Source organism: Pristiophorus japonicus, chromosome 5, assembly GCF_044704955.1.
Source record: "Pristiophorus japonicus isolate sPriJap1 chromosome 5, sPriJap1.hap1, whole genome shotgun sequence".
Taxonomy (NCBI): Eukaryota; Metazoa; Chordata; class Chondrichthyes; family Pristiophoridae; genus Pristiophorus; species Pristiophorus japonicus.
In genome coordinates this window covers 142,659,096-142,683,102 of record NC_091981.1, presented here as the reverse complement: position 1 = coordinate 142,683,102, position 24,007 = coordinate 142,659,096, and the positions used below count along the sequence as shown (strand labels likewise).

The 24,007-nt window shown below is 42.4% G+C and overlaps 3 protein-coding genes across 6 annotated transcripts in view; 1 reads left to right on the top strand and 2 right to left on the bottom strand.

The window, feature by feature from the left end:
• Nucleotides 1-15,870, bottom strand: part of crppa (CDP-L-ribitol pyrophosphorylase A) — a 717,155-nt gene extending 701,285 nt beyond the window's left edge. For 2 of the 4 annotated variants that reach the window (XM_070879974.1, XM_070879979.1), the window contains exon 1: nucleotides 15,798-15,870. The gene's annotated coding sequence lies outside the window, so the exon portion shown is untranslated. Of the gene's footprint in view, nucleotides 1-15,793 lie in introns of all 4 variants that reach the window. The other 2 variants (XM_070879975.1, XM_070879977.1) reach the window with 2 other exon arrangements.
• On the bottom strand, nucleotides 787-4,177 carry sostdc1a (sclerostin domain containing 1a). Its single transcript, XM_070879971.1, has 2 exons — nucleotides 3,878-4,177; nucleotides 787-2,420 (listed from the first exon to the last, which is right to left on the bottom strand). Exons 1-2 carry the CDS (start codon nucleotides 4,095-4,097, stop codon nucleotides 1,972-1,974), a joined length of 669 nt encoding a protein of 222 aa, XP_070736072.1. The 5' UTR covers nucleotides 4,098-4,177; the 3' UTR covers nucleotides 787-1,971.
• Nucleotides 9,555-24,007, top strand: part of LOC139264473 (leucine-rich repeat-containing protein 72) — a 202,857-nt gene continuing 188,404 nt past the window's right edge. Inside the window, exon 1 of the mRNA XM_070881009.1 lies at nucleotides 9,555-9,628. The gene's annotated coding sequence lies outside the window, so the exon portion shown is untranslated. The remainder of the gene's footprint in view (nucleotides 9,629-24,007) is intronic.

Sequence of the window (24,007 nt, the reverse complement as noted above, 5' to 3'; positions counted from 1 at the left end):
GGAAAAGACCTCCCCATGAGATCAACGTGGCCTGGTTGCATATTATAGAGATGGGCAAAAGCAGGGATGTCATCAGGAGGACCAAGCTGCAGTGGTGCAAACCTTTCAATGATCTCAGTAGATCACAAAACATTACTGCAAAGCCACACTCAACCTCATCCTGCTGTGCCACTCATCGCATCCCCATCACTCTGCCTTCCCTACCCTACACCTGCAGATCCTTACTCACACTAACTTATCTTGCATCTCCACCCATCCCTCTTTCTCTATCTACATTATCACTTCCCCATCTCACTAGCTACCAAGGTGAGATAACTTCAAGGGCACCGATGCTGATGTTATAGATGGTAGGTGAACTTGAGATGACAGAAGCGGTCTGTCACTGGTGAGAGAGGCTGTTCCAAGGAGGTGACACTGGATTAATGGGTTGTTAACAAAGTCATAATGACCTGAATTGCCTCCCCCGCCACTGCATGTTGTGTCAGTTCACAGTTGACAGACCCGACATGTGGGAAAGGTGGGTTGGCACGACCCGCTGTGAAAACATTTTTTTTTTCCCACTCAACTCACCACCGAATGCGCCCACTGATCCCTTGAAAAATGTCCCCCATTGTTCAGAATAGTCCATAATTCTTAGAAACCAGAATGCAATTGATGTGACCTCTAGACCTATAATTGGAACAGATGAACGTACAGATGAAATGGACAGAGAAGGTGTGACTTCATTGATTCATTTCCTATAATTTTATTCTTGTGAGAAAGCATATGACATCAGTGGAAGACATTAAAAGACAAAAAAAGTCTGTTTAAATCAGAATAGTGGATTTCTATAGAAGATAACAATCCTTTGCATTTCATTTATTGATTAAGCAAAGCTAATTTTATAGTGTTCCATATTCTTATGAACCCTGCAACAAAGAGCCTAAAATAAAACTGGAAAATTTGAATCGCAAGAATGCTATTAGCTGTACAAAGTGTACACCACAATATTTGCATTTATATTCCGATCTCCGACTGCAAAACTTGAAAATATTTAGATACATGATAAAACCATAAAAACTTATGCTGAATAATTCTCTAGTACCAAATGTAACTGTTTATTAAATAATTACATTGAAAAAATAAATAGATAACAAATGCTCTTTTAACTGCTGAAACGTCCCCTCATCAAATTTAATCAGAGGTTCAGCTTATATAATCCTTGTCATTCAATAAACATTTGGGTGTTGTTGCCTTAACAGTTGAAATTAGAATCAGGGTTAGATAGGTTTGGTGTTAAATGAACCTTGTTTCCAGACGGAGAACAAAAATGGGTATAATTTTTTACTGGGGGGTTGAATAAATTGAACTATCATCATTGACCAATGTATTTATTCCGTACCCTTGTACTACCTCTTGTTCAGCATTAAAGACGAATGCACTAATGCACATTTATAAATGCACAAAAGATTTGAGAATAACATATTTAATATCATATGTGTGGCCCCAGGCAGATTAGAATTTCATTCAAAAATATCTATCTACATAGAGTAAACTGTTACCAATTGATTTGATGAAAAATACTATTCACCATAAAATTTGGAACCAATATGATTCCTGGCTTGATTTATCCAACCAGTGAGAACTGTAATCTGAATTAGTTTGAATCATTGTTGAGTAACTTATTTATTCCACATCCATTTATTATATTTTTATTTTATTAAGCATTCAAAATTGGTGCTGGTATCTTTTTGAAACCATTTTTAAGTGAAAGGTGCACAGTAAGGAATGCTATTGAAAACATTATTGTATCCAGGATCCTAAGGATACATGTTTTAAATCAGGATTCCTGATGGATAATACTTATCTGCTGGACCATAACACTAATCCTTCTTTAATTAATTATACCTAACACATATGGAATAATAAATGTTTAATAAATGCAGAACACCAACACAGGCACAGTATTGTTCATTTGGTGACAAAAAAAAATCACTGTTTATCTTCCAATTCATGCCAATTTGTTTTATGCTTTGTCTCCTTTTGGTGAATCCTACGGGACCTTTTTTTGCCTCTGGATCTTCTCTTGTTTGCTGGCAATGACTCCTCAAAATTGGCATTGCCCGATTCATTGTGCTGGCGTGTGTATTTCTTGCACTTGCATGAAGTAACTACGGTGATTTTGTAGGTTCGTGTCCCACCATTCTGGCACTGGAGCTGAATCCTCTCAGTACGAGTCTTGTCAGTCACACAGCGCCACTCCTGTGTATTCCTCCTGCTCCAGTATTTCCTTCCAAAACCTCCAATCCAGTTGGGAAGTACTGGCACAGGTAAGCACTCCCCAGCGCACACTAACTCCTTCACTGGATTAATACTGGTACACAGACCATCAGAAATGTATTTGGTTGATCTCAGCTCACGACAGCCAACTTGAGATCGATCTGCATTTCAAAGAGAACAAATTATGTTTTACATAGAATTCACTTTTACTATAAATCACAAAACAAAACTCAATTGTAATAACCACTATAAATCTTAACCATAAAATTCTCGGTTGTTTGAAAATTTTCATTGTGTTTCTTGCATTGTAGGTTCCTCAGGAAGTGCATTATATTGTTTTGAAGCTGAATACATCTTTTCTAATTATCAAATAGAGATCAAATATTTAACTTTCTGATGTTTATGATAAACCAAATGCTTAAAAAAATCTGTTGCAATAAAGATGTGAGTCTTTTTAGATGTACAAAGACATGTTTTTCAGATATGCTTCCAGTACTTAAAACTGGCTTGTAACCAAATAGCCGTGAAACTTTTAACTGATTTTCAGAATGTGGGGTGAATGTCAAGCATTAGTTGGACTTGCCATTTATTTTATTTGTTATTTTCCAAGCTCTTTTCACTTTGAAAGTTATTAAAGGCACAAAAGAAAATACTTCAACAATAAGTATATTTATTCATGTTCTTGATTCTGCGTTTCTATTGCGTGCTCTTGGCAATTTATCGTTAAGTTCTGACTTAAATTAAATGTAGCCTACCCTAATATAAATATACATCATTGGAAAATTAATCAATTAAATTTAGAAAGCTATGCTGATAAATCACAGTAATTGCTCCTGTTGAGTTGGTTTGTACTGACACATTAATCTGATTTGAGCACTCCTTTCAATTTGGAATAAATTCACTGAAATTCTGCCGACATCTGTGGCAGAAGCAGTGCCATATATGTGCTATCGGTTCCTTTGAAGGCAGTGCAAAGATAGGTTGATTTCAAGTTTAGCCGGCATGATAGTGCATGTAATCCTAGTAACTGTAACTGAAAACTAGCTGAACATTCAAATGCTACTTGAAACCTTCATGCATTGATCAGAATGTATGTCTGCTTCTCACAAACCTGCCCAAAAGTTGGTCTATGTTTGAACAACCTCAAGGAAAATAACTAAAACAGTTATATAACAATTATGTATTTTAGAGTCATAGACAGTTTAATACTTTGGAAAGATTTGAAAAAAATGACAGTGCAATTTCCTGGAAACTGTACGTTGAGGAAGCTTTAATTATATTTTTACACACAGTGTTAGTGCCTCTTTTCTCAGCTCTCATTCAATTATTTTTTTCCGTTTTAAAACCTTTTTATATGCATAATTTAGTGCATCATAGACTTTCATTATATAAAATAAGATTTACTTATGTTATATGTTTATATCAATAAACGACATTATATATATATAATGCAACTATGCATTTTTGTGCGTAAATCTAAACTTATGTTAATTTCTGGAAAAATAAAGTCCTGTGATGTTACAAGTCTAACAATCTCATGCTATTGGTTAGACATGCCTATAACAGAAAAAAACTTTTGAAAGCAAAGAGAATATTCCTTAAAACGTATAAAACGTACCATTACGATCCAAATCTGAAGGGTTACGTTGCCGTCCTCCATTCCTTGCCTGATTTAATGTTAAATTACTTGGATTTTCATGTTGTAGCATCTTGTGATTGTAGAATATTTCTGTAGCATCATTTTTGGTTTGTTCAGCACCCTTGTCAAAAGCAAAGCAGCATTTGAAAAAAATGCATGCTATCACAAAGAAAGTGCAATGAAACGGCTGTGAGATCATGGCTCCAGAACTCTCAGGGTGAAGACCTGGTTGTAACACTGCAGATTTTAACGAGGAGTTTCTGTGCCTCCCTTTTTATAAAGCTCCTTGGCATTCATTCAAGTGGAAACAGTGAAGCTTGAAAAAGGAAACATACACACATATCCTGGTAACCAATAGCAGGCCAGATCACACACGTAGAAGTGTGATATATGCAAATTATGTCAGTTTCAAATTTCACACTTCTCGTCTTTCACATTGTGAAATATTTCCTTTGTAATGCCCTTAAAGAGACAGAACCCTTGTGGTATATGACGTATGGTGAATTTCCAAAGTTATGCATTATATGCACATGACATGTTTTACAAATCCTACCATACAGTGCATAATATTCATTTTAATCAGGAATCATTCTTATAATTGTAACCTATTTTATATTTAATTACATGTGCGATAATGGCTGTAATATCAATCTAAATAACTTTACAAATTGTACCAAGCTGGTTATTATAATTATTTTCACATAATACTATCTACATATTTTCAGTATCACAGAATGAGATTTTTGCCTTAACACCAGTCAGCCTGTCACTTGATGAAAATAGTACAGTATCAGGTGCTTCATAATCCTGACAATTGAATCCTACCTCAATCCAATAAAAATAGATAAAACAGTTTTAAAATGACATCAAAGGCCTTTAATATTTGCTTTATTTCATCGCTTAATTTCTTGTATGAGACACTAATTCAGTGTGGATCTCCAGGTCTCTCAGAGTGGGCCAGAACCTTATATAAATTGTACAATAATAAAATAATTTAAACAATACTCTCTGACAGAGTGATGGTAATTTATATTTATTTAAACTAATTAAAGCGTTCTGTTTCTTTAAACATTTATTAAAGGCATTTAACTTTTGAATGTAATTTCAATGTAAATAGTATAAATGTAAGAATTATAATACTTAAAGAATGCAAATATCAGCTTGCTCAATGCCTCTGTGTGTAAATGCACCATGTGCCATAACACTGAAGCAAACAAACTAAGTTTAACTCTTGATCTGTGTTGAGCTAGCCGATTTTGTTTGTGGCATTGTTATTATTGGACTCAGCCCAGGGAGGGAGAAAGTCACTTATAGTTCCCACTGGAAGTTGGGCACCTATTAACATTAAGTGAAGTTAGGATTGAGCTTTGGTGTAATGAAGATTGGTCAAGTAATTTGCTGACACATTCAAAACACACACATGAAGAATGGGCGAGATACTAGAAAACTACCAGTTTCCATAGAACTGTGACATGAATGGAGCACTTCAGAAGAGTAGAGAAGCAATTGATGCATCATGGAGGAAAACAAATGTGTTGCTCTCGCAGTAATTGAATTACTCATTTTGGTGAGCATAAAATTCAAATACATATTTTTTCTTCATTCATATCCAAAAAACCTCAGATGTGGAAACTGCATTGTATTTATGATCAAAGGGTAGATAGCACACTGCCGGTTATAATTCCAAGACAACTAAATAATAGGACTCAGATGTTTGTGAAATAACAAGAAAAAAAATTGCAGTTGTATAGCGTCTTTCATCTCAGGACATTACAAAGTGCTTCAGAGCCAATGAAGTATTATTGAAGTATAGTTACTGTTGTAATGTAGGGAAATATGGTCCGACAAACAGCAATGACATTAATGACCAGTTAATCTATTTTCTTTTAGTGATGTTGATTGAGGGTTAAATAGTGGCCAGGACACCGGGAGAACTTCCCTGCTCTTCTTTGAATAGTATCACAGGGTCTTTTATATCCACGCTATAGATGGACCTTAGCTTAATGTCTCATCTCAAAAATATAATGTTAACTTACAATGTTAACATTTATAGCATTTTGCCAGATATCTTTTGAACTTGTCTAAATGCATATCCAGCATCATTTATCAATAATGATAGAGTAAGCAGTCTTAATATAGTGGCAATATATTTTTTTAAATGTATACATATTGCATTATCTCCTTGCAAGATGGTTGATCTTTAATGTTCTCATGCACTGACACAATTATTGTGTGAAAAAGACATAAATCAAACTGTGCAAGACAGAACAGCTCTGACTGTTGAAAAATACTATTAAATCAAAACCAGAGGTTGCTGGTGAAAATGTCATTCTGTTTCCATTGACCACAGGAAATAAAATGTTGAACTTCTATCTGAAAGCTAACAGAAGATATTTTCAAGACAAACAGTGCATGTTTGGGGAAATAGCACATCTTGTTACAGATTGTAGTAGTTGTTAAACATTTCTCTTTCCCAGTATGCTGGCACAAACTCCGACAAAAATAACAGACAAAATAACAGCAATATATTGTAGAAAAATAGTTTTAGCTAATTTCAAAATGACTGCCTCTATTAAAAAAAGTTTTCATTGTTTTCTAAGTGAGTTTGCAAGTAAACATTTTATTAATCTTTAAAATTACAGATCAACCATAAAAAAGCCACAGGGGAAACAATAGTTAGTCTGAAGTGTACTCAGGCTGACAAACTGTGTCACATTGAAAAGCTGGTACACCATTCACTAATTGCATATACATGGCGGCAAAACAATGTCTTAATGTTGCTTTCAGACAAATCAACTATCAATTATTTCCACTATTAATCTTAGAAATAACATTACTTAATGAAAATGCACATGCATAAAAATCAACACTGCACAAATCATTCCAAAACAAGTTGGAGGGAAAATACTATTAACTTAAAGAAGGAAAAAAAATCACAAGCTAATTACAGATGAAGGAAAATATTCAGCCCATATAATTTCATCCATGCAGATGGATACATCCTGGGTTTTTGCCTCCACCACTCTACCCAGAAGTCCATTCCAAGTGTTGATCACTCTCGGTGTGAAGAAGAACTTCCTGATATCAGTCCTAAAGTTACCTTTAACTAATTTGAACCTGTGTCCCCTTGTCTTACTCCCACAATTTAATTTAACATAATATTCTAATGTACCATTTACTGTCTTGTACACCTCAAAAGATCACCTCTCACACTTTTTTTCTCATATCCTTATACCCCTGACACTGGGATCAGCCTTGTGGCTCTTCTCAGCACTGACTCCAGCACTTGAATCCTTCCCTTGTGTCTCAGTGACCAGAAATGGGCACAGTACTCAAGGTGCAGTCTGACCAGAGCACTGTACAGTTTAATCACGGCTTCCTCTGACTTATAGTCAACTGTTTTGGCTATATAGTTCAATATTCTATTTGTTTTGTTGATTGCTGCTTTACGTTGGTTGAACATGTTTTGACTGAAGCCTACTAAGTCTCCTAGGCTCCTTTCCACTTTATCCTCAGCTATTTCAACACCATTTGTGGAGTATGTGTATTGCTTTCTTTTCCATTCTATGTACAGTACTTTGCACCTGTCTGCATTAAATTTTATCTGCCCACATACTTATCACAAGTCAAGAATCACAACTCAAATAACAGCCCTTCATCTGAGCATCTGTTCACATCTGAAGATCCATAAAGTGAAATGATTTTATATTACTTTTTAGTAAGGTTTACATGATTTTTATAGTTTTATAATAAACATTGATGTAAAATATGTTAAGTGCCAATTTTCATATATTTTCTGAAAATGCAGAATAGTCAATTAACATAAACATACTTTTAACCAGAAGCAGATAGAAAGTATTAAAAGAAAAGGAAAGACTTGCATTTATATAGCCACCGGACATCTCAAAGCACTTTACAGCTAATGAAGTACTTTTGGTGTGTAGTCACTATTGTAATATGATAAACGCGGCAGCCAACTTGCGCACAGCAAACACCCACAAACAGCAATGTGATAATGACCAGATAATCTGCTTTTGTTATGTTGATTGAGGGATAAATATTGGCCAGGACAAAAACAAACACAACATTCCTATCTGTTAACAGAATAAAATGTTTATCTAAAATAAATACAAAAGATGGCTCATGTTGACCATTGATCAATGACAAAGGGCTATCGATAGCTTTGTTCTATTTGTGTTAAAATTATGATTTACTATATTATTCTGTTCAAGTGCTGTCCTCTGGCGGCTATTTTTATTACTGCATTCTCTCATTGCTTGTACAATTTCTTTTGGTACTCCCACTAGTTTTTCAACGATGAATTAGCAGTAAAAGTAGGATGATCAAAACTTCTTTTAGAATTAGTATTACTGATATGGAATACGAGAACTCAAAAGAAAGCAGAAGGCTTAACATGAAAAGAGGTGTCTGAGCAATCAGCATGTTACCGCATTTTTTCTTTTGTGTGGTGGACTTTGTGGAGAAAAGACTAGCTTCGATATGTGCATTTCTGAGCTCTTTTAAAGTCAATAATTACATAAATAAGCATGGAATAGGAAAATATAATTCGATCTTTAAACCTGCTCCTTTTACAATTGATGTAAAACCTACTCTATCGCGGATCGCATGCTTAATCTCCCGAAGAACGGTTATGAATGAAAATATTCAGGAAAATAGAACCTCGGTTATGCGTTTTGACAGCAGTCAGCGTGGTCCACGAAACATCTACGCAAAAAGCAAAATGCTGTGGATGCTGGAAATTTGAAATAAAAATAGAACTGACGAAAAGTCAGTTATTAGTGACGTTAACTTTGTTTCTATTTCCACAGATGCTGCCAGATCTGTTGAGTATTTACAGCATGTTCTGTTTTATTACTGATGATACAGTTACTTTCCATCCACAGTTGTGCGTCTGAATAATTACGGCCAAGAACAGAACACGATTGCATTATAGAGACAGAACATTGGCGCTCTGACACATGATTGGGCCCCGAAGACTGCAAAATATATTATGGCAAATGATGAAGCACCTGGGGCGGTAACTTGACACGGAACCAGCTGGTAGAATAGATGCCGGGCCTGGCAAGTGTTATACAGGCGTTGAAATAAATGTTAGTTTTTTTTTAGTAAATTGTCAAAAATGTTACGGTTGGTAGAAAACCCGAGTGGAATTGATATTGTAACTCGGGATGATACTGCAATTTAAATTCGGTACATACAAGGTGGCAGAAATGTTTAGCTGGTAAGGTAACAACACATATGTAGGGTCCAGAATCTTATGTAGCGTGAACAAAAATGAAGCATTTTGGACATTGTAAGAAATGGTAAGGCTGGTGCGGAATGTCTGGAATAGACTGACAGTTGCAAAAGATGCAGCTGACTGAAGAACGTTTATTAACCGAATCACCAAGTATCCACAAAGTGTGTTTGCCGTCGACCCACTCTTGCTGTTCAGTCTTCTTATTGCACTCGAGTTCAACAAGTGCCCCTTCTTAAAGTGGCTCAACCAATGAAAACTGTAACTTAACCAAAATTAAAAGGAAACTGAACAAATTGAATCAGAATGCTATTGCCTGTGGTGATGATGCACTGCAGCCCCTCCGCTGCCTCACTCCGCGGCAGCCGCTGATTGGCTCTCAGTGACTGCGGCTCGAGACTTGGAACCCTGGCCCGGGCGTGACGTCACGTTGCCGGGCAACAACTTTTAAACAGAAGATGGCGGCGGCAGAGGTGAGAGGGGTCTGTACAGGGACAGGCTGTGTGTGTGTCTGTCAGATTGAGAGTGAGAGCCAGTAACCGGCCCCGAGGGACACTCGGTCCCGACCCCACCCCGACTAACCGGCCCCGACGCCCCGTGTCCCTGCCCACAGACACAGCCGGTGCTCGCTCACCCACCAGCCGCACCGCAGGCCACTGGTTACCTCGCAGCCAGTTATTTATGTCCAACACTCTAACTTAAAAAAAAAGTGTCGTTTTGTGTTTGCGAGATCAATATTTTTAAAAAGGCCTTTCTTACAAACATGTAATGCGTCGGTGCCTCATGTCACGGGAACGTGGCTACGATTCAGTAATGTGGCAAAAGTTTCGCCAAAATTTTCAAAACTATTTGCTTGATAAAAACGGCGCTAACTCCCCACCGCAATTAAAGAAAAACATAAATAGTAATAAGCCAACTGCTAATGTTGGCTCTTGTTATGTATGTAAACACTACCAGTGTGTAAGATTTGCCACCAGAGGTCGCACCTGTGGGAGACCCAAGGGTCACCAGCACACCCTGGGCAAGCAGGTATAAAAGGCAGCCTACCATGCTGCCCCCTCACTCTGGAGTTACAATAAAGAGACCAAGGTCACAACAATTTGAGCTTAAGATGTACAGTCCTTCTAAACGTAACAATTGGCGACGAGTAACAGATCACGAACTTTCACGCAATTATGGCTGCCGTTGGTATTCTTGAGAGATGTGTTGAGGGTGATGATTGGGAAGCCTACGTTGAGCATCTTGACCAGTACTTCGTGGCCAACGGAGGGCGATTCTCCTCACCGTTTGGGGGTCCACGATATTTGGCCTCATCAAAAACCTGCTAGCACCGACGAAACCAACGGAGAAGACATATGAAGAGCTGTGCAAGCTGGTTCGGGAACACCTCAAGCCGAAGGAGGGCATCTTGATGGCCAGGTATTGCTTTTATATGCACCATCGCTCCGAGGGCCAGGAAGTGAGGAGCTATGTCGCCGACCTAAGACGCTTTGTGGGACCGTGCGTATTTGCTGGATTTTGGGGGGAAGTGTTGCGGGACTTTTTCGTGCTTGGAATCGGCCTCGAGGTCATTCTTCGCAAACTGCTGTCTGCCGAATCCCTAAATCTGAGCAAGACCATCACGATAGCCCAGGCTTTTATGTCCACGAACGATAACACTAAACAGATATCATTGCAGCATCGGAACTCACCGGCAAGTACTGTGCATAAAATAATGCCTTCAGCAGGCAGAACTGTACATGGCAGGGCCTACACACCCGCAGAGGCCAGACCTCGGATGACTCAGAGCCCGCCGTGGGGTGTGAATGCAAATCCTTTAGCACCATGTTGGCGCTGTGGGGGTAATCATCGTGTCCATCAATGTCGATTCAAGCACTAAATGTGCAAGGGCTGTGGAACAATGGGGCACTTCCAACGAATGTGCAGACTTGCTGCGACTCACCACGTGGCAGAGTCAGCAGAAGATGACCGATCCGGTGCGGATCACACTGAACAAGTAAGAGAGGCAACTCAACCCGAGGCTGAAGAGGAAATGTATGGGGTACATACCTTCACCATCAAAAGCCCTCCGATTATGTTAAAATTCAAATTGAATGGCATTCCAGTTTCCATGGAATTGGACACTGGGCGAGTCAGTCAATTATGAGCCAGAAGGCTTTTGAGAAACTGGGGCAACAAGGCACAAAGGCCAAAACTAAGCCCGATCCACCCCAAGCTGCGCACTTACACCAAAGAGCTCATGCCAGTCATTGGCAGTGTGGCAGTGAAGGTATCGTATGATGGAGATGTGCATGATTTACCACTATGGATTGTACCAGGCGATGGCCCAACGCTGTTCAGCAGAAGCTGGCTAGGAAAGATCCGATGGAACTGGGACGACATCAAAGCACTGTCTTCGGAGGATGACGCCTCATGCGCCCAAGTGCTAAATAAATTTCCGTCATTATTTGAGCCAGGCATCGGCAACTTCACAGGCGCCAAAGTGCAGATCCATCTAGTCCCTGATGCACAACTCGTTCATCACAAGGCCCGAGCGTTTCCATACATGATGCGAGAGAAAGTCGAGATCGAGCTGGACAGACTTCAATGAGAGGGGATCATATTGCCAGTCGAGTTCAACGAGTGGGCCAGTCCAATTGTGCCGGTGTTGAAGAGCGACGGGATGGTCAGAATCGGTAGGGACTACAAGGTAATGATCAACCGATTCTCTTTACGGGACCAGTACCCACTACCCAAAGCAGATGACCTGTTTGCAACACTAGCAGGGTGGAAGTCGTTCGCCAAGCTGGATCTAACCTCTGCTTACATGACACAGGAGCTGGCTGAACCTTCAAAAAAACTGACATGCATCAACACACGCAGAGGACTGTTCATATACCACAGATGCCCCTTTGGGATTCGCTCGGCGGCAGCCATCTTCCAGAGGAACATAGAGAGTCTGCTGAAATCGGTTCCACGCACCGTAGTGTTCTAAGACGACATTTGATCACTGGCCGCAACACCACCGAACACTTGCACAACCTGGAAGAGGTTCTCAAGCAATTGGACAGAGTGGGACTCAGGCTGAAACACTCCAAGTGTGTTTTCCTGGCGCCAGAGGTCGTATTTCTGGGGAGAAAGATTGCGGCGGACGGCATCAGACCCACGGACTCCAAGACGGAGGCCATCAAGAATGCACCCAGACCACAGAATGTGACGGAGCTGCGTTCGTTCCTGGGACTTCTCAACTATTTTGGTAACTTTCTACTGGGGTTGAGCACTTTGCTGGAACCATTGCATTTATTGCTACGCAAGGGTGACGACTTGGTTTGGGCTAAATCTCAAGAGACAGCCTTTAACAAGGCCAGAAACCTGTTATGTTCTAACAAGTTATTCCCATGTAAACGTTTAGTACTAGCTTGTGATGCATCTTCGTACGGGGTCGGTTGTGTGTTACAGCAAGCCAATTGGTCAGACAAACTGCAACCGGTTGCATATGTGTCCAGAAGCTTATCTATGGCAGAAAGAGCCTACAGTATGGTTGAGAAAGAAGCATTAGCATGCGTATACGGGGTTAAGAAAATGCAGTAATACGTATTTGGGCTCCGGTTCGAGCACGAAACTGACCACAAGCCGCTCATTTCTTTGTTCTCAGAAAGCAAAGGTATTAACATCAATGCTTCGTCCCGCATCCAAAGATGGGCACTAACGTTATCTGTGTATGATTATGTAATCCGCCACAGATCAGGCACTGAGAATTGTGCGGATGCCCTCAGTCGGCTACCATTGCCCACACCAGAGTGGAAAGTACGCAACCTGCAGACTTGCTCCATGTAATGGATGCTTTTGAGAGCGAGGGGTCACCCGTCACAGCTCGCCAGATCAGGACCTGGACTAGCCAGGACCCGGTGCTATCACTAGTAAAAAGCTGCGCCCTCAATGGGAGCTGGTCGGCGGTCCCAAGGGAAATGCAGGACGAAATTAAGCCATTCCACTGATGCAAGGACGAAATGTCCATCCATTCGGAATGTCTCCTATGGGGGAATCGTGTAATTTTGCCAAAAAAAGGCAGGGAAACATTTATACGCAACGTTCACAGTAACCACCCTGGCATAGTCATGATGTAGGCTATCACCAGGTTGCACATTTGGCGGCCCGGCATTGACTTGGAATTGGAGTCATGCATACACCAATGTAACACTTGCTCACAGTTGAGCAACACACCAAGGGAGACCCCACTGAGTCAGTGGTCATGGCCCTCCAAACCGTGGTCAAGAGTCCACGTAGATTTTGCTGGCCCCTTTCTAGGAAAGATGTTCCTTGTAGCAGTGGACGCTTACTCTAAATGGATCGAATTGTCAATAATGTTGTCATGTACGTCCACTGCCACCATTGAAAGCCTCTGGGCCATGTTCGCCACCCATGGTTTGCCCGACGTCCTTGTTAGTGACAATGGACCATGCTTCACCAGCTCGTAATTCAAGGAGTTCATGACCCGCAATGGCATCAAGCATGTCAGGTCTGTGCCGTTTAAGCCCAGAACGGGCAGTCCAAACCATCATGCAGAACTTGAAATGCATGACGGATGGTTCCCTGCAGACCCGGTTATCTCGGATTCTGCTCACCTTACCGCACACGACCCCACTCGCTTACCGTGGTTCCCCCTGCAGAATTGCTAATGAAGAGAGCACTCAAAACCAGGCTCTCCTTAGTCCACCTGGATCTCAATGATCATGTATTAACACGGCGTCACCGGCATAACATGTACCACGATTGGGCGGCTGTATCACGTGACATTGAGGTCAATGACCCTGTGTTTGTTCTTAATTATGGTCATGGTCCCGGTTCCAAATAGGTTGCTGGCACTGTTAGCCAAGGAGGGGAATAGAGTGTTTGTTGTCAAACTTTTGAATGGACAAACGTGCAGAAAACACTTGGATCAGACCAAACTGTGGTTCACTGACAACCAAGAACAGTTTGAAGAGGACATTACCATCATTGATCCACACACACACACCCAACTAGCAATCGACCTCGCGGTCAACTACGAGGATGAACCCACCATGCCCGACAGTCCAATCAGACCAGCCACACCACAGTGCAGCAATGATCCGACCGACTGACCATGCCAGGGCTAAAACTCAGGCGATCAAGTTTGAGCTTAAGATGTACAGCCCTGTGGAGTTATTCTAAACGTAACACTTGTGATACAAATTTTGTTTAAAAAACAAACAAACTTGGAAAAGTGTACGACATTTTCTTTGTACACGTGTGTATTATTATGTATCTGCCAAAAACTGTATTAAACTATCGGTTTGAAAAAAAACAGCAGCTGGAATGAGATATCATCATCATCATAGGCAGTCCCTCGGAATCGAGGAAGACTTGCTTCCACTCTAAAAATGAGTCCTTAGGTGACTGAACAGTCCAATACGACCACAGTCCCTGTAACAGGTAGTTGTTGAGGGTGGGACTGGTTTGCCGCCGCTCTTTCCGCTGCCTGCACTTGATTTCTGCATGCTCTCGGCAATTAGACTCAAGGTGCTCAGCTGCCTCCCGGCTGCTTAGGGCGGTCTTTGGCCAGGGACTCCCAGGTGTCAGTGGGGATGTTGCACTTTATCAGGGAGGCTTTGAGGGTGTCCTTGTAATGTTTCTTCTGCCCACCTTTGGCTCATTTGCCATGAAGGAGTTCTGAGTAGAACGCTTGTTTTGGGAGTCTCGTGTCTGGCATGCGAACGATGTGCCCTGCCCAGCGGAGCTGATCAAGTGTGGTCAGTGCTTCAATGCTGGGGATGTTGGGCTGGTTGAGGACGCTAATGTTGGTGCGTCTGTCCTCCCAGGGTATTTGCAGCATCTTGCAGAGATATCGTTGGTGATAAATCTCCAGTGACTTGAGGTGTCTACTGTACATGGTCCACGTCTCTGAGCCATACAGGAGGGCGGGTATTACTATGGCCCTGTAGACCATGAGCTTTGTGACAGTTTTGAGGGCCTGGTCTTCAAACACTCTTTTCCTCAGGCGGCCGAAGGCTGCACTGGCGCACTGGAGGCAGTGTTGAATCTCGTTGTCAATGTCTGCTCTTGTTGATAAGAGGCTCCCGAGGTGGGGTCAAACAGGGAACAAGATATACATAGCCAGCGTAAATAATTTCTCACATCTATGAGAGCAAAGAGAGAATGGCCCAAAATTCCCTTCTTCCCGTGGGCGTTCGACTGAAAGTAAGAGAAAAGATGCGCACTTAACTTTTGGTCGAATGCCCGCCAGAGATCCCGGACTCGAGGCCATCCTCTTCTTGTGCAACAGAGCGCGTTCACATTGGGACATTCGCAGGAGCCACGTGGGCCTGGACACCCAATCAAGATAAAGTATTTTCTCATTCATAATAATAGGAGTTTCGTAAATCCGCAACTCCGATTACTATAAATGAGAAACACACCCAAACACGACATAAAACATTTTTTAAAAACTCACATAAATACACTATAAAATTTAAAGTTGATAGCAGTGTTTTTTAAAGAAAAAAATTTGCCAATTTAAAATAAAAAGTTTTAATTATGGTTAAAAATAAATGTAACGTAGTGGGCAGGGTTTTTAAAAATGTTGTCCCTGAAATTTCGTTTTGGCCTTCCTGCGGGCTTTTTAGAGAAAAAACACGCACCTACCTTAAGCTGCTGCCCACGTTTGACTTTCCGATGCTGAGGCCTCCTTCAACTGCGATTCGCAGCGCGTGCACGTCGACACTTGTGCAGGCCTCGAGCTGGAGTCACATGGCTCTGGGCAGCCAATCAGATAAGCTATCATAGTAATAGGAATTCCGCAGGGTCCTAAACTCCTATTACTATGATTGTGATAGAGCCCAAAACACCCAAAACACAGCCCCAAACACCCAGAACACTAATAAAAAATAGAAAATAATTACACGACATTCATTTAAATTAAAGTTATTAATGTCTTTTAAAAAAAATAATTTCCCGATTTTTAAAAAAGTTTTTTAAAATAAACTTAACATTGTGGGGAGGGTTTTTAATGATAAAATATGTTTTAATAACTTTATTTTTATATGTTTTTGTGTTTTTTAAAACACTTGCACCAGTACAAGTAGGCTATGCGCCTACTTTTTCAGGCATAAGATTTTTGAGGACTTTTGTAAACGTAAATATCGGAAATTTCCACTTACAAATGTCCTCGCTCCCGAGATGCGTGCGCTCTGTCAAGCCAGAAACTTGATAAATCGGAAATGCCAGTTTCCAGCGCAAGCGCATTGCGCGCTGGAAACCGGCATTTCCGATGCCTTCCCGGGTCTGTAGGAACTCCGTACGGACCTGGGGAGGCCGGAATTTCAGGGCCAATGTGTTTTTTTAATTTAATTATATTTTTGTATGTTTTTAAACTATTACGCCTGTAAAAGTAGGCTATGCGCCTGCTTTTATCAGGCTCAAGAGATTTGAGGACATTTGCTGGGCAAGATATGCGTAATTCCCGCAATCTTGCCCTGGCAAATGTCCTCGCTCCTGAGATACGGAGGAGCTGTCAAGCCAGAAACTTGACAGATCGGAAAAGCCGGTTTTCAGCGCATGCGCATTGCACGCTGCAAATTGGCTTTTCCGATGCCTTCCCGGGTCCATAGAAACTTCGTACAGACCCGGGGAGACCGCAATTTCTGGGCCAATGACTACAGAGAAAAACACAGCCAGCCATTTCGCTCATTCTAATTAGTTTCATTTTTGTCAAAAATTTGAGTTGAATTTTGAAAGCAAACAAAGCCACTTTGAGGTAAACAGATAAGAAGGAAGGGGAGGAGGGAAACCAAATGAGAATAAAGGGATTATGAGGGTAAAATGGCTTCTGACCTCTTACCATTTGTCCTCGTTGGGTTGGGGAGTGGGGTTGCGGATGGGAGTATGAGGGTTCAAGGTGAGAAGGCAGGATAAAGGGATTATGTGGTTAATTCAAAGGGGAAGATCTAGTGGTGAGGGTGTGCTAAGAAGTGGGTAGGGACATGGTGGAAGTGGGGAGGGTAATGGGGAAGCAGAGCTGATTGGGTGAAATGAAGAAAGGGAGCCATCAAAGATTGACTAGTAATTTATTAACAATCTTGGAACTGTACCCTTCCTTGAATCTTTTCCATTACCATTTTGTATGTCCACATTTGTGATGAATATTGCCCATGTAAACATGTCACACTATAATTCACACCCTCCCACCAACAATGGTGATGTTGTGCCTCAATTTTGTGTATCTCAGTTTCCCAAACTATGGTAAGTTTTGCTATTTAACTATTAATATAAAATTGAAATATTATAAACATAAAGGCAGTATGTATGACTTTAAAATGGAGACTGCATTACATAATGCACACCCTGAATCCAATTATGTAAGAACATAAGAAATTGGAGCAGGAGTAGGCCATTTCATAGAATCATCAAAGTTTACAGCATCGATGGAGGCCACTTTGGCCCATCATGTCTGTGCTGACCAACAAGAGGCTATCCAGCCTAATCCTACTTACCAGCTCTAGGTCCATAAGCCTGCACGTTTCGGCACTTCAAGTGCACATCCAAGTACTTTTTAAATGTGAGGGTTTCTGCCTCTACCACCCTTTCAGGCAGTGAGTTCCAGACCCCCACCATCCTCTGCGTGGAAATTTCCCCTCAAATTCTCACTAAACCTTCTGCCAATTACTTTAAATATATGCCTCCTGATTGTTGACCCCTCTGCTAAGGGAAATAGGCCCTAAGGGATAGGCACTGGCTAATATTTAAGGAACGAATGCATGAATTGCAACAGTTATACATTCCTTTCTGGTGTAAAAACACAAAAGGAATAGAGGCCCAACCATGGCTAACAAAAGAAATTGAGGATAGTATTAGATCCAAAGAGGAGTTATACAAAGTTGCCAGAAAAAGTGTTAAGCCTGAGGATTAGAAGCAGTTTAGAATTCAGCAAAAAAGGACCAAGAGATTGATTAAGAGGGGAAAAATAGAGTATGAGAGTAAACTTGCAAGGAACATAAAAACCCACTGCAAAAGTTTCTACAAGTACGTAAAAAGAAAAAAGATTAGTGAAGACAAATGTAAGTCCTTTACAGACAGAAATGGGAAAATTTGTAATGGGGAACAAGGAAATGGCAGAACAATTAAATAACTACTTAAGTTCTGTCTTCATGGAAGAGAACACAAATAACATCCCAGAAATGCTTGAGAACCAAGGGTCCAGTGAGCAAGAGGAATTAAAGGAAATGATTATTAGTAAGAAAATAGTGCTGGAGAAACTAATGGGACTGAAGGCAGATAAATCCCCAGGGCCTGATGATCTGCATCCCAGATTACTAAAAGAGGTAGCCATGGAAATAGTAGATGCATAGGTTGTTATCTTCCAAAATTCTATAGACCATGGAACAGTTCCTGCAGATTGGAGGATGGCAAATGTAACCCCGCTTTTTAAAAAAGGAGGGAGAGAGAAAACCGGGAACTACAGACCAGTTAGCCTGACATCAGTAGTAGGGAAAATGCTGGAGTCTATTATAAAGGATGTGAATGCAGCACACTTAGATAATATCAACGGGATTAAACAAAGTCAACATGGATTTATGAAAGGTAAATCATGTTTGAAAAACCTATTGGAGTTTTTTGAGGATGTAACTGATAGAATAGATAAGGGAGAACCAGTGGATATAGTGTATTTGGATTTTCAGAAGGCCTTTGATAAAGTCCCACATAAGGGGCCCAAGTTTCCACATGATTTGCGCCTGATTTTTAGGAGCAACTGGTGAAGAATGGACTATTTTAGAAATCGCAATTCTCCACATTTTTTTTTCTGCAGTTCTAGTCAGGTAGAACAGTTCTACTTTGGAACAGAATTTTTTCTTCAAAAGGGGGCGTGTCCCGCCACTGACGCCTGATTTGAAAGTTTCCACAGTGAAAACGTACTCCAAACTAAAGTAGAATGGAGCAAGTAAAAATTTTTGTAGAACTGAAAAAACCTGTTCTACACATTAAAAAATCAGGCGCAGGTTACAAATTAGGTGTCCAGAACGAGGTGGGGGGGGGGAAGGGAAGTCATTAAATTCTATAATAAATCCTTATTTATACTTATACAAATAAATCCAACCTGAATAAACATTTATAAGCAAAGAAAAGATTAAATAAACCATCTTCCTACCTGTGTGAAAGTGCTTCAGGCAGGCCTTTCGGGACCGAAGGCTGAACGGGCCGGCCCGAGACTTCGGGCAGGGCCCATCCCCAGCACCAGATTTACAGGTAGGTGGCATTGGGTTGGGTCGGGTCGGGGAGGTTCGGTTCGGGGAGGGAGGGAGGGAGGGAGGGAGAGGGAGGGAGGGAGGGAGGGAGAGAGAGAGAGAGAGGGAGGGAGGGAGAGGGAGGGAGGGAGGTCAGGTCGGATCCAGTCCGGGAGCGGGAGTCGGGTCTAGTGGGGGGGGGGGGGGTCGGGTCGGGTCGGGGGGCGGGAGCACAGGAACAGGAGCGCGGGTCGGGTCAGGTCCAGTCGGGGGGGCGGGGAGCGGGAACAGGAGCGCGGGTCGGGTCCAGTCGGGGGGGCGGGAAGCGGGAACAGGAGCGCGGGTCGGGTCCAGTCGGAGGGCGGAGCGGGAACAGGAGCGCGGGTCGGGTCGGGTCCAGTCGGGGGGGCGGGGAGCGGGAACAGGAGCGCGAGTCGGGTCGGGTCCAGGCGGGGAGCGGGAACAGGAGCGCGGGTCGGGTCGGGTCCAGTCGGGTGGGGCGGGGGAGCGGGTGTCGGGTCTGGTCCGGAGGCAGGGGGGAGCGGGTGTCGGGTCTGGTCCGGGGGCGGGGAGCGGGTGTCGGGTCTGGTCCGGAGGAAGCAGGAGCTGGCCGTGGGAGGAGCCTTATTCACGCAGCCCCAGTGAGGCCATTCGGCCAGGGCTAGGAGCTGTGTGCTTCGGGCCCCTCCCACACAGTTCGGCGCCTGGAGCTACTGCACTTGCGTGCCCACTGTAGCACGCATGTGCAGAGGTGCCGTCACTGTTTTCAGCACAGGGACCTGGCTCCGCCCCCCTACAGCTCGTGCTGCGCTGCGCCGAGGGCCAGAGGACCTGCAGGGAGGTGGAGAATACGGAGGATTTTTTTAGGCGCACTTTGTGGCGCGAGAAAGGGGCGTCCAGGTTGGGACTGCGCCGTTCTAGGCGCGTGTGGAAACTTGGGTCCATTAGGTTAGTGTGCAAAATTAAAGCACATAGGATTGGGGGTAATGTATTGGCATGGATTGAAAATTGGTTAACTGACAGGAAACAGAGAGTAGTAATAAACGGGTCTTTTTCTGGGTGGCGGGCAGTGACTAGTGGGGAACCACAGGGATCAGTGCTTGAGCCCCAGCTATTCACAATATATATAAATGATTTGAATGAGGGAACCAAATGTAATATTTCCAAATTCGCTGGCGACACAAAACTAGGTGGGGTTGTGAGGATAATGCAAAGATGCTGCAAGGCGATTTATATAGGTTGAGTGAGTGGGCAAACACATGGCAGATGCAGTATAACATGGATAACTGTGAAGTTATCCACTTTGGCATGAAAAACATAAGGAAAAAGTATTATTTAAATGGTGATGGCTTGGGAAGTGTCGATGTACAGAGGGACCTGGGTGTCCTTGTACACCAATCATTGAAAGCAAATATGCAGGTGCAGCAAGCAGATGGGAAGGCCAATGGTATGTTGGCCTTCATTGCAAGAAGATTTGAGTACAGGAGCAAGGATGTCTTACTACAGTTATACAGGGCCTTGATGAGACCGCACCTGGAGTATTGTGTGAAGTTTTGGTCTCCTTACCTAAGAAAGGATATACTTGCCATAGAGGGAGTGCAGCGAAGGTTCACCAGATTGATTCCTGGGATGGCAGTACTGTCGGATGTGGAGAGATTGGATCGACTAGGCCTGTATTCACTCGAGTTCAGAAGAATGAGAGGGGATCTCATTGAAACGTATAAAATTCTGATTGGGTTGGATAGACTGGATGCGGGGAGGATGTTTCCCCTGGCTGGGAAGTCTAGAACAAGGGGTCAGGATAGGGGGTAGGAAATTTAGGACCAAGATGAGGAGAAATTTTTTCACTCAGAGGGTGGTGAAGCTGTGGAATTCTCGACCACAGACGGCTGTGGAGGCCAAGTCACTGAATATATTTAAGAGGGAGAGAGATAGATTTCTAGAAACAAATGGCATCAAGCGGTATGGGGAAAAAGCAGAATATGGTGTTGAGATAGAGGATCAGCCATGATCATATTGAATGGCGGTGCAAACTCGAAGGGTCGAATGGCCTACTATGCTCCTATTTTCTCTGTTTCTATGTTTCTATTCACTATATCTAGGCCCCTCATAATTTTATCATAGAATCATAGAAGTTTACAGCATGGAAGGAGGCCATTTTGGCCCATCGTGTCCATGCTGGCCAACAAGAGGCTATCTAGCTTAATCCCACTTTCCAGATCCAAGTCCATAACCCTGCAGGTTAGGCACTTCAGGTGCACATTCAAGTACTTTTTAAATGCAAGGGTTTCTGCCTCTACCACCCTTTCAGGCAATGAGTTCTAGACCCCAACAACCCTCTGTGTGAAGAAATTTCCCCTCAAATCCCCTCCAAACCTTCTACCAATTACTTTAAATTTATGACCCTGGTTGTTGACCCCTCTGCTAAGGGAAATAGGCCCTTTCTATCCACTATATCGAGGTCCCTCATAATTTTATACACCTCAATGAGGTCTCCCCTGAGCCTCCTCTGTTCCAATGAAAACAAATCCAACGTATCTAATCTGTTCTCATAGCTTAGATTCTCCACTCCCAGCAACATCCTCGTAAATCTTCTCTGTACCCTCTCCAGTACAGTTACGTCCTTTCTGCAATGTGGTGATCAGAACTGCACGCAGTACTCCAGCTGTGGCTAACCAGTGTTTTATCCAGTTCACCCCCCCCTGCTCTTATATTCTATGCCTTGTCTAATAAAGGCAAGCACTTAAGGAAAGGTAACTTCGATGGTATGGGGTGTGAATTGGCTAGACTAGACTGGCAGAGGATACTTAAAGGGTTGACGGTGGATAAGCAATGGCAAACATTTAAAGATCACATGGATGAACTTCAGCAATTGTACATCCTTGTCTGGAGTAAAAATAAAACTGGGAAGTGGCTCAACCATGGCTAACAAGGGAAATTAAGGATAGTGTTAAAACCAAGGAAGAGGCATATAAATTGGCTAGAAAAAGCAATAAACCTGAGGACTGGGAGAAATTTAGAATTCAACATAGGAGGACTGAGAGTTTAATTAAGAAGGGGAAAAGAGAGTGCGAGAGGAAGCTTGCAGGGAACATAAAAACTGACTGCAAAAGCTTCTATAAATATATGAAGAGAAAAAGATTAGTAAAGACAATCGTAGGTCCCTTGCAGTCGGATTCAGGTGAATTTATAATGGGGAACAAAGAAATGGCAGACCAATTGAACCAATTCTTCGGTTCTGTCTTCACAAAGGAAGATACAAATAACCTTCCGAATGTACTAGGAGACAGTGGGTCGAGTGAGAATGAGGAACTGAAAGATATCCTTATGAGACGGGAAATTGTGTTAGGGAAATTGATGGGATTACAGGCCGATAAATCCCCGGGTCCTGATAGTCTGCATCCCAGAGTACTTAAGGAAGTGGCCCTAGAAATAGTGGATGCATTGGTGATCATTTTCCAACAATCTATCGACTCTGGATCAGTTCCTATGGACTGGAGGGTAGTTAATGTAATGCCACTTTTTAAAAAAGGAGGGAGAGAGAAAGCGGGTAATTATAGACAGGGTTAGCCTGACATCAGTGGTGGAATCAGTCATTAAGGATGAAATAGCAGCCCATTTGGAAAGCAGTGACAGGATCGGAACAAGTCAGCGTGGATTTATGAAAGGGAAATCATGCTTGACGAATCTTCTGGAATTTTTTGAGGACGTAACTAGTAGAGTGGACAAGGGAGAACCAGTGGATGTGGTGTATTTGGACTTTCAAAAGGCTTTTGACAAGGTTCCGCACAAGAAATTGGTGTACAAAATCAAAGCGCATGGTATTGGGGGTAATGTACTGACGTGGATAGAGAACTGGTTGGCAGACAGGAAGCAGAAAGTCGGGATAAACGGGTCCTTTTCAGAATGGCAGGCAGTTACTAGTGGGGTGCCGCAGGGCTCAGTGCTGGGACCCCAGCTCTTTACAAAATACATTAACGATTTGGATGAAGGAATAGAGTGTAATATCTCCAAGTTTGCGGATGACACTAAACTGGGTGGTGGTGTGAACTGTGAGGAGGACGCTAAGAGGCTGCAGAGTGACTTGCACAGATTAGGTGAGTGGGCAAATACAAGGCAGATGCAGTATAATGTGGATAAATGTGAGGTTATCCATTTTGGGGGCAAAAACACGAAGGCAGAATATTATCTGAATGGCGGTAGACTAGAAAAAGGGGAGGTGCAACGAGACCTGGGTGTCATGGTTCATCAGTCACTGAAAGTTGGCACGCAGGTATAGCAGGCGGTGAAGAAGGCAAATGGTATGTTGGCCTTCATAGCTAGGGGATTTGAATATAGGAGCAGAGAGGTCTTACTGCAGTTGTACAGGGCCTTAGTGAGGCCTCACCTGGAATATTGTGTTCAGTTTTGGTCTCCTAATCTGAGGAAGGACGTTCTTGCTTTTGAGGGAGTGCAGCTAAGGTTCACCAGACTGATTCCAGGGATGGTTGGGCTGTCATATGAGGAGAGACTGAATCAACTGGGCCTTTATTCACTGGTGTTTAGAAGAATGAGAGGGGATCTCATAGAAACATATAAGATTCTGATGGGACTGGACAGGTTAGATGCAAGAAGAATGTTCTCGATGTTGGGGAA